The sequence below is a fragment of the Cydia amplana genome, chromosome 10 (assembly GCF_948474715.1).
Source record: "Cydia amplana chromosome 10, ilCydAmpl1.1, whole genome shotgun sequence".
Classification (NCBI taxonomy): domain Eukaryota; kingdom Metazoa; phylum Arthropoda; class Insecta; order Lepidoptera; family Tortricidae; genus Cydia; species Cydia amplana.
In genome coordinates, this window is record NC_086078.1 from 914581 (window position 1) to 926938 (window position 12358).

The 12358-nt window shown below is 36.1% G+C and overlaps 1 protein-coding gene across 1 annotated transcript in view; it reads right to left on the bottom strand.

Annotated features, from left to right (window-relative positions):
- Window positions 1-9425: 9425 nt before the first annotated feature.
- LOC134651656 (intermembrane lipid transfer protein VPS13A-like) overlaps window positions 9426-12358 on the bottom strand; it is a 93581-nt gene continuing 90648 nt past the window's right edge. The window contains 3 exon segments of the mRNA XM_063506755.1: window positions 9426-9563; window positions 11218-11344; window positions 11949-12091. Of these exon segments, the coding sequence (XP_063362825.1) occupies window positions 9426-9563; window positions 11218-11344; window positions 11949-12091 (408 nt within the window).

Here is a 12358-nt window from a genome sequence, read left to right on the forward strand (position 1 = left end):
TAATCCTCCGTCTTATAATTTTAATATTTTGATCCATTATAAACGACTGGTCAACATATTTTATTCAAGATTTCATTACTTTCTTCTTTATTATGTCCAATGCCAAGTTTTCTATCTATATCCATCCAACTTCGTTCTTAACTTAATTAGACTTCGTGTTAAAACTTCGCCGTTTTCAAAAACTCATTAGTCACCTTGATTATTACCTATTAGGTTATAAATAAGTTGTGTCCAGTATGAAGAAGTCTACAATATTTAGACCAAAGATCACCTAACTAAAGTGTCCTTATTTTAAATAGTTTACATATAATTTGCACGATATGACTTAAACTAAATTGGAATATTGTAAAGTGATCATTTTTTGAGATAATAATTACTAAACCATGGCAATGGAATGTCGTTATAAGGCAAAATAAGAGATATATAAATTTAGCTGTTTTGATATTATAATTTTGGCGCACTAGTGGCTTACATAAAGGTAATTAAATAGTCAGGTCAATAAATAGTTTTAGTAATTCATTATCTCAAGTTAGAATATCAGTCAGTATTGAGACAGTTCAGAAAGTTAACAGTCAGTTTGCTTTTCAGTTGTCAATTTGCCATGCCAAATGTGTTGTATTGAGCACATAAATTAAAATGGCGGCCAAGTTAAACCAATGATATTGTAAAGTGTAAAAAAAACATGTATCTAATTTTAAAGCCGGTAGATGGCGCTGTACAGTGTACAGCTCCGACATACCATAGAGAAATATAGTAAGACAAGAGTGCTCACTCCATACATCAGTTATTAATTTCAGTGTCTACATCTAGCATCGAGTAGCGGAACTATCAGTACTGCTACTTATAGATGTAGCACCGACCGGAAAGTCTTATCTCAACAGCATAAGACTTTCCGGTCGGTGCTACATCTATTGTCAAGTAGCAGTACTGATAGTTCCGCTACTCGATGCTAGATGCTAATAGTCTTTTTGGTACTAAAACTGATGTATGGAGTGAGCACTCTATGTATTTTTTTTTCTATGGACATACGTAATGCGGTAACTCTGGCTGCCTAAAGAAATTGTCGATCCAGGTACCACAAAACGTACAGCGCCGTACAATGCAATCTTCAGCTGTGAAAATCAGGGCACGATTTTTTTAAATTAATTATCTTTCAATCAATAACGCTTTGGCTAAACATACCTAAACCCAAAGATAAAAGGAATTAAAAAAGGTCATATACGTATATCTCAGGACGGGCCTTACGGGCAATAAGAAAGGCCAGTACAGCGGTGTGACACCGCTACAACGCGATTGGTTGATGAGTTCACATCACGCGCGTGTTAGATAATAAATGACAACAGAGACTTAGTCATAATTTAAACTAATAATTAGGCAATACAAATAATAATAAAAAGTACTTAAACGTATAGTGAATTAATTTTGATAACCGGAAGTACACTTTGTACATTTTAGTTGTGTGTAATGTGTTATAGAGTTGTGATGTAATAAATTATAAATAACGCTTAGATAAATCTTAAATTAATTATCTGAAATTATGAATTGTTATTACAGTAGTTTATAAGTAAATTAATTGAATATAGATAGCCGGAAGTTGTCTTAATTGTCTTGTACAAACTTCGTTCGAATGAAGGTGGGGATTTTAGCATAAAAAGGGCTGTCCACCAGTGGAGGGGCTGATTCTCGCTCTGACTCTAGCTAGCGACGGAAGTCTGGACGGCTAAACTCCACACCTTCAGTCTATTATTTTACTTTCGTGGTCGCATCGCGATACCTTGAAGAGGCTGATATTTTTAATAAGTGGTGTCCTGGATTTTTATCTTGGCGGTGTCAGAATATAATGTAAGTAATATAATAAATGTGTTTTATTCCAAGTATTGTTTTCTTTTTATTTTAAATCTATTATCATATTCTTATGTAACAGCGTAAATAAATGACCCTCATTACATTGTTTGCAATGAATATAATGAAATAGCTTACTTTTACTTTATTTGATTTAAAAGTCTTAAATATAATATACACAGATATCTCCTATTTTTCTATCATCAGAAGTGGGATCGTTAAAAAGAGAAATATCTAAGACCACGCCCCTAATTTTTTTTCTTTTTTTCTATGTTTACAAGCCATGGAGCCAACTCCGATTTTGGAATCGCTTGTAAAAGCTATTCGCGACGCAGTGACATCAAATCAGCGGCACGATGACGTCGCGCTACCGCTGTACGACCCCGAAAAGAACGACAACGGAGCAGAAGCTTGGTGCAGATCGATTGAGAAGCTTGGTGCTGAAATGAAATGGAGCAGCATTCAGCAAGCCGCCAAAGCCGGTAAGGCCCTTCGGGGCTCTGCATTATTATGGTTCGAGACTTGGGAGCCGGAGACCGAACGGTCTTGGGAAGTTTTGCGTAAAGACATTATAGATTTATACCCTGAAAAAAAGAATCTTTCTGATAGATTGTCTAAAGCTGTTATGTATATTTCCGATTCAGCCGATACCTATTGTGAATACGCTAGGGAAAAGATAAGGTTGTTACGTAACACTAAGGTAGCTTTCACGGAATCTCAGTTGATTGAACTTGTATGTGGGGGTATAAGCGAAGTGAATGTAAGGATATCGAGTCTAAATAGTGCGGTAGGTTCAACTCAAGATTTGATAACATTGCTTTCTTCTTATGAGAAGGCGTCGAGAAAAAGACCTTTAGAAACTGTTGCACAATCGACAAATTCAAATAATTTAAAACGTTTTAAATCAAATAGTAACGATTTACGTAGGGAAGAGAAAGCGTGTTTTCTTTGTGGGAAGAATGGACACCTGCTAGTTCGCTGCCCTAAAAACGTTCCTCAGTCCAATAATAAGGAACCGGTGAGTGAAAACATTCAAACGACTAAGACCACTTGTTCTTTTTGTAACAAGGTGGGTCACTCATTCGATAAATGTTTTCACCGTGTGGCTTGTACAGTTTGCAAGAAAATGGGCCATTCACCTGATAGATGTTTTCAACGTCAACAGCAAGACAAAAACATTAATAACACTGAATCTGAATCAAAGTGACTAGACAAGAAACTAACAAAAATTTATATTAATGACGTTGTAATAGAATCATTGTTGGACTCTGGAGCTGATTGTAGTGTTATTAAAGAATCGGTGGCGAAACGTCTTGGGTGTTCCTTCTTACCTTGTTCTTTATATTATAACGGTATAGGCAATGGGAAGCTTCATGTTTTTGCTACGACAAAAGCAACAATCAGGGCACATGACGTATGTATAGAATTAGAATTGAATATAGTTAAGGATGATGATCTTCACTATGACTGTTTAATCGGGCGAAATGCGGTAAAGAATGGTAATGTAGCGTTAGTAACGGACTCGACTGGTAGTGTTTTAGTACAAACTAAAAATAATGAGCCACAGCCCCAAGTTTGCTTAATTGAAGATAATTCGGGAATGAGTGATCTCTTATTGCGCCTTGAACACTTGGATAAATCTTTGCAGGATAGGGTTGTCGATATTTTTAAAAAATATCCCTCTATTTTTCCGGGAGACGATCATATGAGCACAGTAAAGACGGGCCAACTAAATATTAGATTGAAAAGTGATAAAATAATTCATTATCGGCCCTATCGTATGGCTCCGATTGAGAGGGAGAAGGTACAAAATATTTGTAATGATTTACTTCAAAAAAATATCATACGAGAGAGTGATTCTGAGTTTGCGAGTCCTGTATTATTGGTCAAAAAAGCTGACGGCAGCGACAGATTATGTGTTGACTATAGATCGTTAAATCAAATAATAGAAAAGGAACGGTACCCTCTTCCCCTCATCGAAGACCAGATTGATCGTCTAGGAAAATCACATTACTTTATTTCCATTGATATGAAAAACGGTTTTTATCAGATTCCGGTGGCACCGGAAGCCATAAAATACACTTCGTTTGTTACCAACGATAATCAATACGAGTTTTTAAAGATGCCTTTCGGAATCTGCAATGGTCCTTCAGTTTTTCAAAAAGCCATAACTAAAGCAGTAAAGCACTTAAGATTTCTTTTAGTCTACATAGACGATCTTTTAATACCTTTCACGACTATTTCAGAGGGTCTTGATTATTTAGACCAAACGCTTAAGGCCTTGAGTGATGCAGGATTTACCATCAATATAAAAAAATGTAAATTCTTTGAAACTAGCGTCGAATATTTGGGCAGAACCATATCACATCAAGGTGTTAAGCCGAGTCAAAAAAAGATATCTGCTTTAGTCAATTCCCCTATCCCGGCAAACGTAAAACAGGTTAGGCAATTTATGGGTCTTGCTAGTTATTTTAGGCGTTTCATACCGGAATTTGCTTATCGAACGGCTTGTATAACTAAACTACTACAGAATGACCAAAAGTGGGAATGGGGATCGGAACAACAAGTGGCTCGTGATTATGTAATTGACCATTTGACAAAAGAACCTTTATTAACCATTTTTAATCCAGAATTACCGACGGAATTACATACTGATGCAAGTTCAATAGGCTATGGCGCGATACTTCTACAGAAACATAACGGTTTAAATAAAGTTGTAGCATATTTCAGTAAAAGAACAAGCCCCTGCGAATCCCGATACCATTCCTACGAGTTGGAAACTTTGGCTATATACAATGCTTTAAAACACTTTCGAGCTTACCTTTTGGGGATTACATTTAAAATAATTAGGGGAAACTGGGGAGGGTTGATCACCCCTTTTGTTTTTAGCATACATTTTCTTAACTATTTGTAGTATTGAAAAACTTTATAGACCATACGACTCAGAATTTATCTCTTCATTAATAGTTTGAATTAGAACAGACTTGTGCAATAAATTAGATCATTATTTAATGAAAACCCATACTGTTGACTTTTACCATGTGTCCCCTATGTAAGGGAGACTTGTTTACCCCTGGTCGGGAGCCTTGATCCTAGGGGGATCAAGTGACCCTGGTTCTTGGGACACATGGTAAACATATTTTTACCATGTCTCCCCATACCAAATTCTCATTGATTATATAACTCGGATCGCTATTAGCAATGCATCTATAATTTGTAAAATACACAGCAAACATATATATATTGCATCTTCCATGCTTTGAAGTTGTATTTCCGGTAATCAGATGTCTAAGCCGAAGGGATCAAGTCTTCCAGATTTGGGGACACTTGGTAAAAAGATTTTAAGTGGCAACGTCATATTTCGAGGATAGTATCTACATTAATTTATTCACTTTATCTACAGAAAATTAATATATGAAGATATCAAACACATATTAATCCATAATCTTATACTTTAAAAAAACAAGGTAATCGTATTATCCATAAAACAACATAAAATAGGGAATCAATTTTTGTACCAAAAAAAAGTAAAAAAAAAAAAAACAAAAATCTAAGTTATTAACATAAAATTTCTTGTAACAAGCTAATTTTTTTAAAGTTCTTATGAAGGTATTTTTAGCGTCAGATACCTACAGCAATTTTAATTTTTTTACCCATCACTGGTCGTTATTGTTTACTATAATAAATAAGTTTAGAAATTTACTGCTCACGTTTCGAGGACGGTGTTTGAGCTGCATAATCCTAAAATCCTTCATATGGACCGTCGATTCTATAGTACATAAGGTCGGAAAGCCATTGAAATAGCATTTCATCCATAAAAACAAATATCGCCGGTTGAAAACCAAATATTGTTTGTGTTTTTTGTCGACCGAGTAACATCCCCTGTGTGTAAAACGTTTAACTTGATAAAAAGACCAAGTACGGGTAGTTCGTAAAATGTTGATGTCAACTTTAGTCAGTTTTTTCAAAGGCCACGGGGATAATTCCGTTTTCGGAGTCGGTTGTATAATTAAAAACTGAATTATACGCCATTAAATTCCGTTTTAATAAACAATAATGAGTCAAAAACCTTGAAAGTTTAAATCAGTGTTTCTCTGGTCGTACGTTCGCGGCATGATTTACTAAAGAAAAGAAAATATTTATGATAGCTCTATGAATCTTTTTGTAAGTAAATTTATTACAATGTATACTTGATCGCTTTGGGGGTGACATGATCCCGGAATCATATCTCCCCTGAAGAAAAAGACAAAGTCTCCCCATACATAGTAAGATTATAAAACGTGCCGTACTCGAAACATGTGTTCGCGTATATCAAAGTAATCCAAGTTAATCATCACTTCAATAAACAACAAATAAAATAAGCACACTCACTAACATCATTTCCATCTCATATTATAAAATAAATCCAGTTAAAGCTTACCGAAATTTGAATATAGTACGCAGAAAATCTTTCACCGTCCGCCATTTTTGAACCACTGACTTTTCCGATACAGTGCCATGACAGAACGTGAAGTTAGGAACGAATGAATGAGTGTTACCAGCGCAAAAAATTGTATCTCGTTTGGTTTGATTAAAAATGAAGTTTACCAAGTGTCCCCTAGGGATCGACCCTCCCCACCCTCACCTACTGATTGTAATGCAATTAAATCTACGTTTAATAAAAGAGATATATCTCCACGAGTGGCTAGATGGTGGAGTTATATGCAAGATTTTACGTTTGAAGTAGAGTACAGAAAAGGTCAGTATGTTAGTCATGTAGACTACCTTAGTCGTAACCCAGAATCGAATGAAAAGTCAGCCGCGATTTCCCAAACTGCAAAGGTAAACTCTGAAGTTTCAAAAACAGAATCTATTAATCTGATAAACTCTCCGCGTTCTTGGTTAGAGACCGCCCAGGATCAGGATTTAGAGACTCAGGCTTTAATTGAAAGAGTACGGTCGGGTGATTTAGATAATAATCAGTACATGGTTCAAAATAATATTTTATATTACAAAGCAGACCCCACATCCGCACCGAAATTGTATGTACCCAAAGGAAGTAGGTTGAGTATTCTTCGTTTGTTCCATGATGACAATTGCCACGTTGGTTCCGAAAAGACCCTTCAGAAAATATTTGAGTATTTTTGGTTTCCGGGAATTTCTAAATTTGTAAAAAAATATATAGATCACTGTCGAATTTGTATCGAGAAAAAGGGTCATTCTGGACCAAAACAAGGAATGTTGCATCCTATTGATAAAACACCCATTCCGTTTCATACGGTTCATTTGGATTGTACGGGGCCTTTCCCTGTATCTAACAATGGCTACAAATACTTGCTAATAATAATTGACGGATTCACCAAATTTTGTATCTTAAAACCGCTTAAAACAATGGGTGCTCAAGAACTAGTTAATAAAGTTCGTGATTCAGTCATTATGTTTGGAACACCTTCCTTAATTGTAACTGACCGCGGCACCAATTTTAATTCTCGGCCAATACGAGAATTATTCGAAGAATGGCAGGTTAGGCACCACTTGATTTCCACGGGTACACCTCGTGGAAATGGGCAGGTTGAGCGTTATGTGGCAACAATAACTAACATGTTAAGTACCACCTGTGTTGACGTGTCAGACTGGCCGAACGTTCTAAGTAAAGTCCAACTTTCTTTGAATACTACAGTGCAAAAATCAACGGGATTTTCACCAATGCGGTTACTAGTTGGTAGGAACTCTAATATCCCCACTGTACAGGCTCGGTTAGATGAGGTATTACATGATAACGATGAAATAATAGATGTTAGGGCTGATAGGTTACTAGCACAACAGCGTTTGAAAATAGTATCTCAAAACTCAAAAGACCGATTTGATTCAACCCGTAGAGACAATATTCAATATAATATAGGAGACACTGTTTATGTTAATCAGGACCACAGGCGTCATAATAAATTAAGTCCTAAATATAAAGGTCCTTATGAAATAATAAACATAGAGGATAATGATAGGTATTCATTAAGAGGTATTGGCTATTTAAGGAACATAACCGTAGCGAAAGACAAGCTACGGCTATGGCCTGGTGAATTTGAGGAATAAATGTTGAATACTTAGGTATTAAAAATATATATTCAATTATAAACGATTATGTAATGGTTGTATGTGATGGTGTGGTTAAATGATTATACTTGGAAATATAAAGTGACTATTATGAGTATTACTTTGGCTGATGTCCGGAATCACTGTCGCGGGTGATTAAGCTTCATCGACAGCGGGTGATTGGCCGTACACAGTATGATATGGGATGATTATTTATGATTACGAATTACCAGTGAATCCATGATTATGAAACGGTAATATGTATTTATATTAACAAGTATATTTATATTGTAAAAAGTATATGATCAGTATTATTTGTTGATACTTCGAGAACGAAGTATCTATCAGAATGGCCGTGTTAGATAATAAATGACAACAGAGACTTAGTCATAATTTAAACTAATAATTAGGCAATACAAATAATAATAAAAAGTACTTAAACGTATAGTGAATTAATTTTGATAACCGGAAGTACACTTTGTACATTTTAGTTGTGTGTAATGTGTTATAGAGTTGTGATGTAATAAATTATAAATAACGCTTAGATAAATCTTAAATTAATTATCTGAAATTATGAATTGTTATTACAGTAGTTTATAAGTAAATTAATTGAATATAGATAGCCGGAAGTTGTCTTAATTGTCTTGTACAAACTTCGTTCGAATGAAGGTGGGGATTTTAGCATAAAAAGGGCTGTCCACCAGTGGAGGGGCTGATTCTCGCTCTGACTCTAGCTAGCGACGGAAGTCTGGACGGCTAAACTCCACACCTTCAGTCTATTATTTTACTTTCGTGGTCGCATCGCGATACCTTGAAGAGGCTGATATTTTTAATAAGTGGTGTCCTGGATTTTTATCTTGGCGGTGTCAGAATATAATGTAAGTAATATAATAAATGTGTTTTATTCCAAGTATTGTTTTCTTTTTATTTTAAATCTATTATCATATTCTTATGTAACAGCGTAAATAAATGACCCTCATTACATTGTTTGCAATGAATATAATGAAATAGCTTACTTTTACTTTATTTGATTTAAAAGTCTTAAATATAATATACACAGATATCTCCTATTTTTCTATCACGCGCGATTGGTCGCAACTATAGTTCGTTTTTTTTAGCATTAGAAATAAGGTAAACAATCCTGATGTGTCTTTTAATTGAAAAACACATTTTAAAAATAAATTACGGCAAATATGTAACAATTATGAATCTAATACGATCTTTTATAGTCTTCTGCTTTCATAAGTAATAGTTATTGATTTTTAAAAAGTGTTTTTCAATTAAAAGACATGTCAAAATCGCTTACCTTCTTTCAAGTTCTTTCTAATGCTAAAAAAACGAACTATAGTTGCGTTAGACTGCACGATTGGCTCGAACTCGTGAGTGACACCGCTGAACTAGCACCATTCTTAGTACCCATAAGGCTCGTCCTGAGATATAGGTACGTCAATGAAAAACATACTATTTTTGCCGGCAATACCATACACTGTTAGGATAGGAGGTTACCAATAACTTTAATCGGTAGAACACCGCTTATCTTCCAAAGCCAGTACTAGAGCACATTCAATCTTGGCTCTGAGCCACTCCAGAACAGCGGGATCAGGGACTTCTATCACCTTTTCGTCCGTCGAGAAGTAGTTTACCATCTCGTCCTGAAAATAAACGTTATAAACTGAAATAGATGTCATATATTAAAGAAAAAACCGGCCAAGTGCGAGTCGGACTCGCGCACGGAGGGTTCCGCACCATCAACAAAAAATAAAGCAAAAAAACGGTCACCCATCCAAGTACTGACCCCGCCCGACGTTGCTTAACTTTGGTCAAAAATCACGTTTGTTGTATGGGAGCCCCACTTAAATCTTTATTTTATTCTGTTTTTAGTATTTGTTGTTATAGCGGCAACAGAAATACATCATCTGTGAAAATTTCAACTGTCTAGCTATCACGGTTCGTGAGATACAGCCTGGTGACGGACGGACGGACGGACGGACAGCGGAGTCTTAGTAATAGGGTCCCGTTTTTACCCTTTGGGTACGGGACCCTAAAAAGTGACGAAGCCCTCCAGTAATGAAGGCCGGATTCGAACCGGCGTCTTTAGCAATCCGGGCTAACGTCTTGAACCCTTTGGCCACCCGCCACGGTGGAAACCCGTCCCAATTTCTCGAATATATGTGACGTTCCACGGGAAAAGGTACCTTATGGCACTTGACGCTTACGTCGCATAGCAGCGCGATTGTATTGGAGCGGCGTTAATAATAGCGTAGGCGCCAACTTACTAAGACTAGGAGTCGGTTGCACCAATCTGTTCGTATCGTTAAAGAGTTCGCTAAATTTTTATGTATGGAAAGTTTCATAGTAAAGTAAAGTAGTAGTAGTAGTTGGCGCGCCTGCTAACGTTGATCAGTATGTCAAATGTGGTTGGTACAACTGGCCCTAAGTCTTTGACAAATGCATATGGCAACACAAACCTAAGTCTTTGACAAATACACAAACGTAGCAATAAAAGGCTACGAAACATTTTCTATAGGTACCTATCATAATGTTTACACTTGTGCGATAATTACTTGTAAGCAGGCCAATCTGTGTAAGAATGTCCTATAATATTTATTTATTCAGCCTCATCAGTTAACCAATGCGAATGGCTCTGAGCTCGACTTAATGAGCTTTTAATATGTTTATAGTACTAAAGTATGCATAAATGCAACCGTTGTTTAAGAGAGGTCAAAAAAGGCGAGTGGCGTGAGTAATAATTTGAGGCGAAGCCGAAAATTGTTAATAAAGACGCCACGAGTATTTTTTGACTCAGTTATACAACGTTGCATACAATACTTTTTCTACGACCAAGCACTTACTTTGAAATGAAATTGTAAATTTAACAAATATTTTTAATTCCAGAAGTAGCAAAAATGGATGGTACGGGCGGGAAAAGGATGAATGAATGAATGAAATTTAAAAAAAAACATGTCTATGGTTCAGTTATTTGTCAGAGATGACATTTAAAATAAGGTTGGCAACATTATATTTCATTTAATATTTTTTAAGTGGTCATTACACGAAGTATCGTAAAATCGCCAAAAAGATACTGCGTGTAAGCACAAATCCTTTTTTGGGGAATAGACAAAAGACTTGTCTTGACAACTATAAGGTAGGGTTTTAAAGGTGTGTGCACGACCCTTTAAATGATAAATAAAAGTACGGGAGTAGTAAAATTTGTTTTTCAATTCTGATTTTCAATGAAGTTCTGTATGTAAACTGAGCTTCTATCACAGCTTTCGTTCAATTCAATATTTAGCGTCATGAAAGTACCTGTTTAACATTAAGTACGAGTTTGTCCCCGCTGACTGTGGGCGCTCCTATGATGTCATCCAGCTTGAGCACCCACTCGATGTGCCACGAGTTGCTCGCGCCGCCGGCTCGGACCATGAAGATATGTCTGAAATATACACACAATGATAATTTAGTTAACATGGTCATGGTCATGGTCATGGTAATGGACATGGTCATGGTCATGGTAATGGTCATGGTCATGGTCATGGTAATGGACATGGTCATGGTCATGGTAATGGTCATGGTCATGGTAATGGTCATGGTCATGGTCATGGTCATGGTCATGGTGGTGGAGGCATATAAATTGTTAAAAATTGTTGTGTACTTTGTGATAAAAAAAAAAAAGAATCCAACTCCACGAAGATGGCTTGTGTGCCGAAATTTAGGGAACTCGCCAAAACAAATATTCTTGGTATCAGCAAGCTGCAGTTAGTAGTAGTATATGTATGTATGTAGACATATACAAATACAAATAATTTATTGAGAAAAGTATAGTACAGTGGTTGCTCTTAAAGACTAAGAATTTATAAAGACAAGTGATTTACAAATGCCTGAACTAGGATTCCCTGTGTTTCAGGCAGCAAAGGACAATATTAATTAATTATTCACTTAATTATAAACTATAAGTAGTACACAATATAAGTCTTATTACCTAAACAAAAAAGTAGGTTCTTAAGTATTAAATATCAGAATATATAGTTAGTACTCACTGCGTAGATATCAGTAGGCTGCAGTTGGTGGGAGCTAGATGCGCGTGCGCAAGGTACGCGTCCGTGTCCGCGTAGTGACCACGCCCCAATAGCGTCAGCAGCTGAAGACCGAGCGCTTCGTGGTGGGAATATGGCCGGATACCCTATTAAACATTATTTAGTCACCTAAGTGTTACCTTTGTGAATGTCAAACGACTTTTATATTACTTATATTACGTTCTATGTGGACGTAGTCACAAGTTGGTAGGACAAAAGTTGACAGTTCCGATCAACTGACAGGCCGATGTCGTCTGGCGGACAGGTAATCATTGGGCCCCTTTTAGACCATATACTAAACCTAAAAATTATAATTTGTGTCATCCTAGGTATTTGCTTAGGTAGAAATTTAGGTATTAATTTAGGTAGTAAAA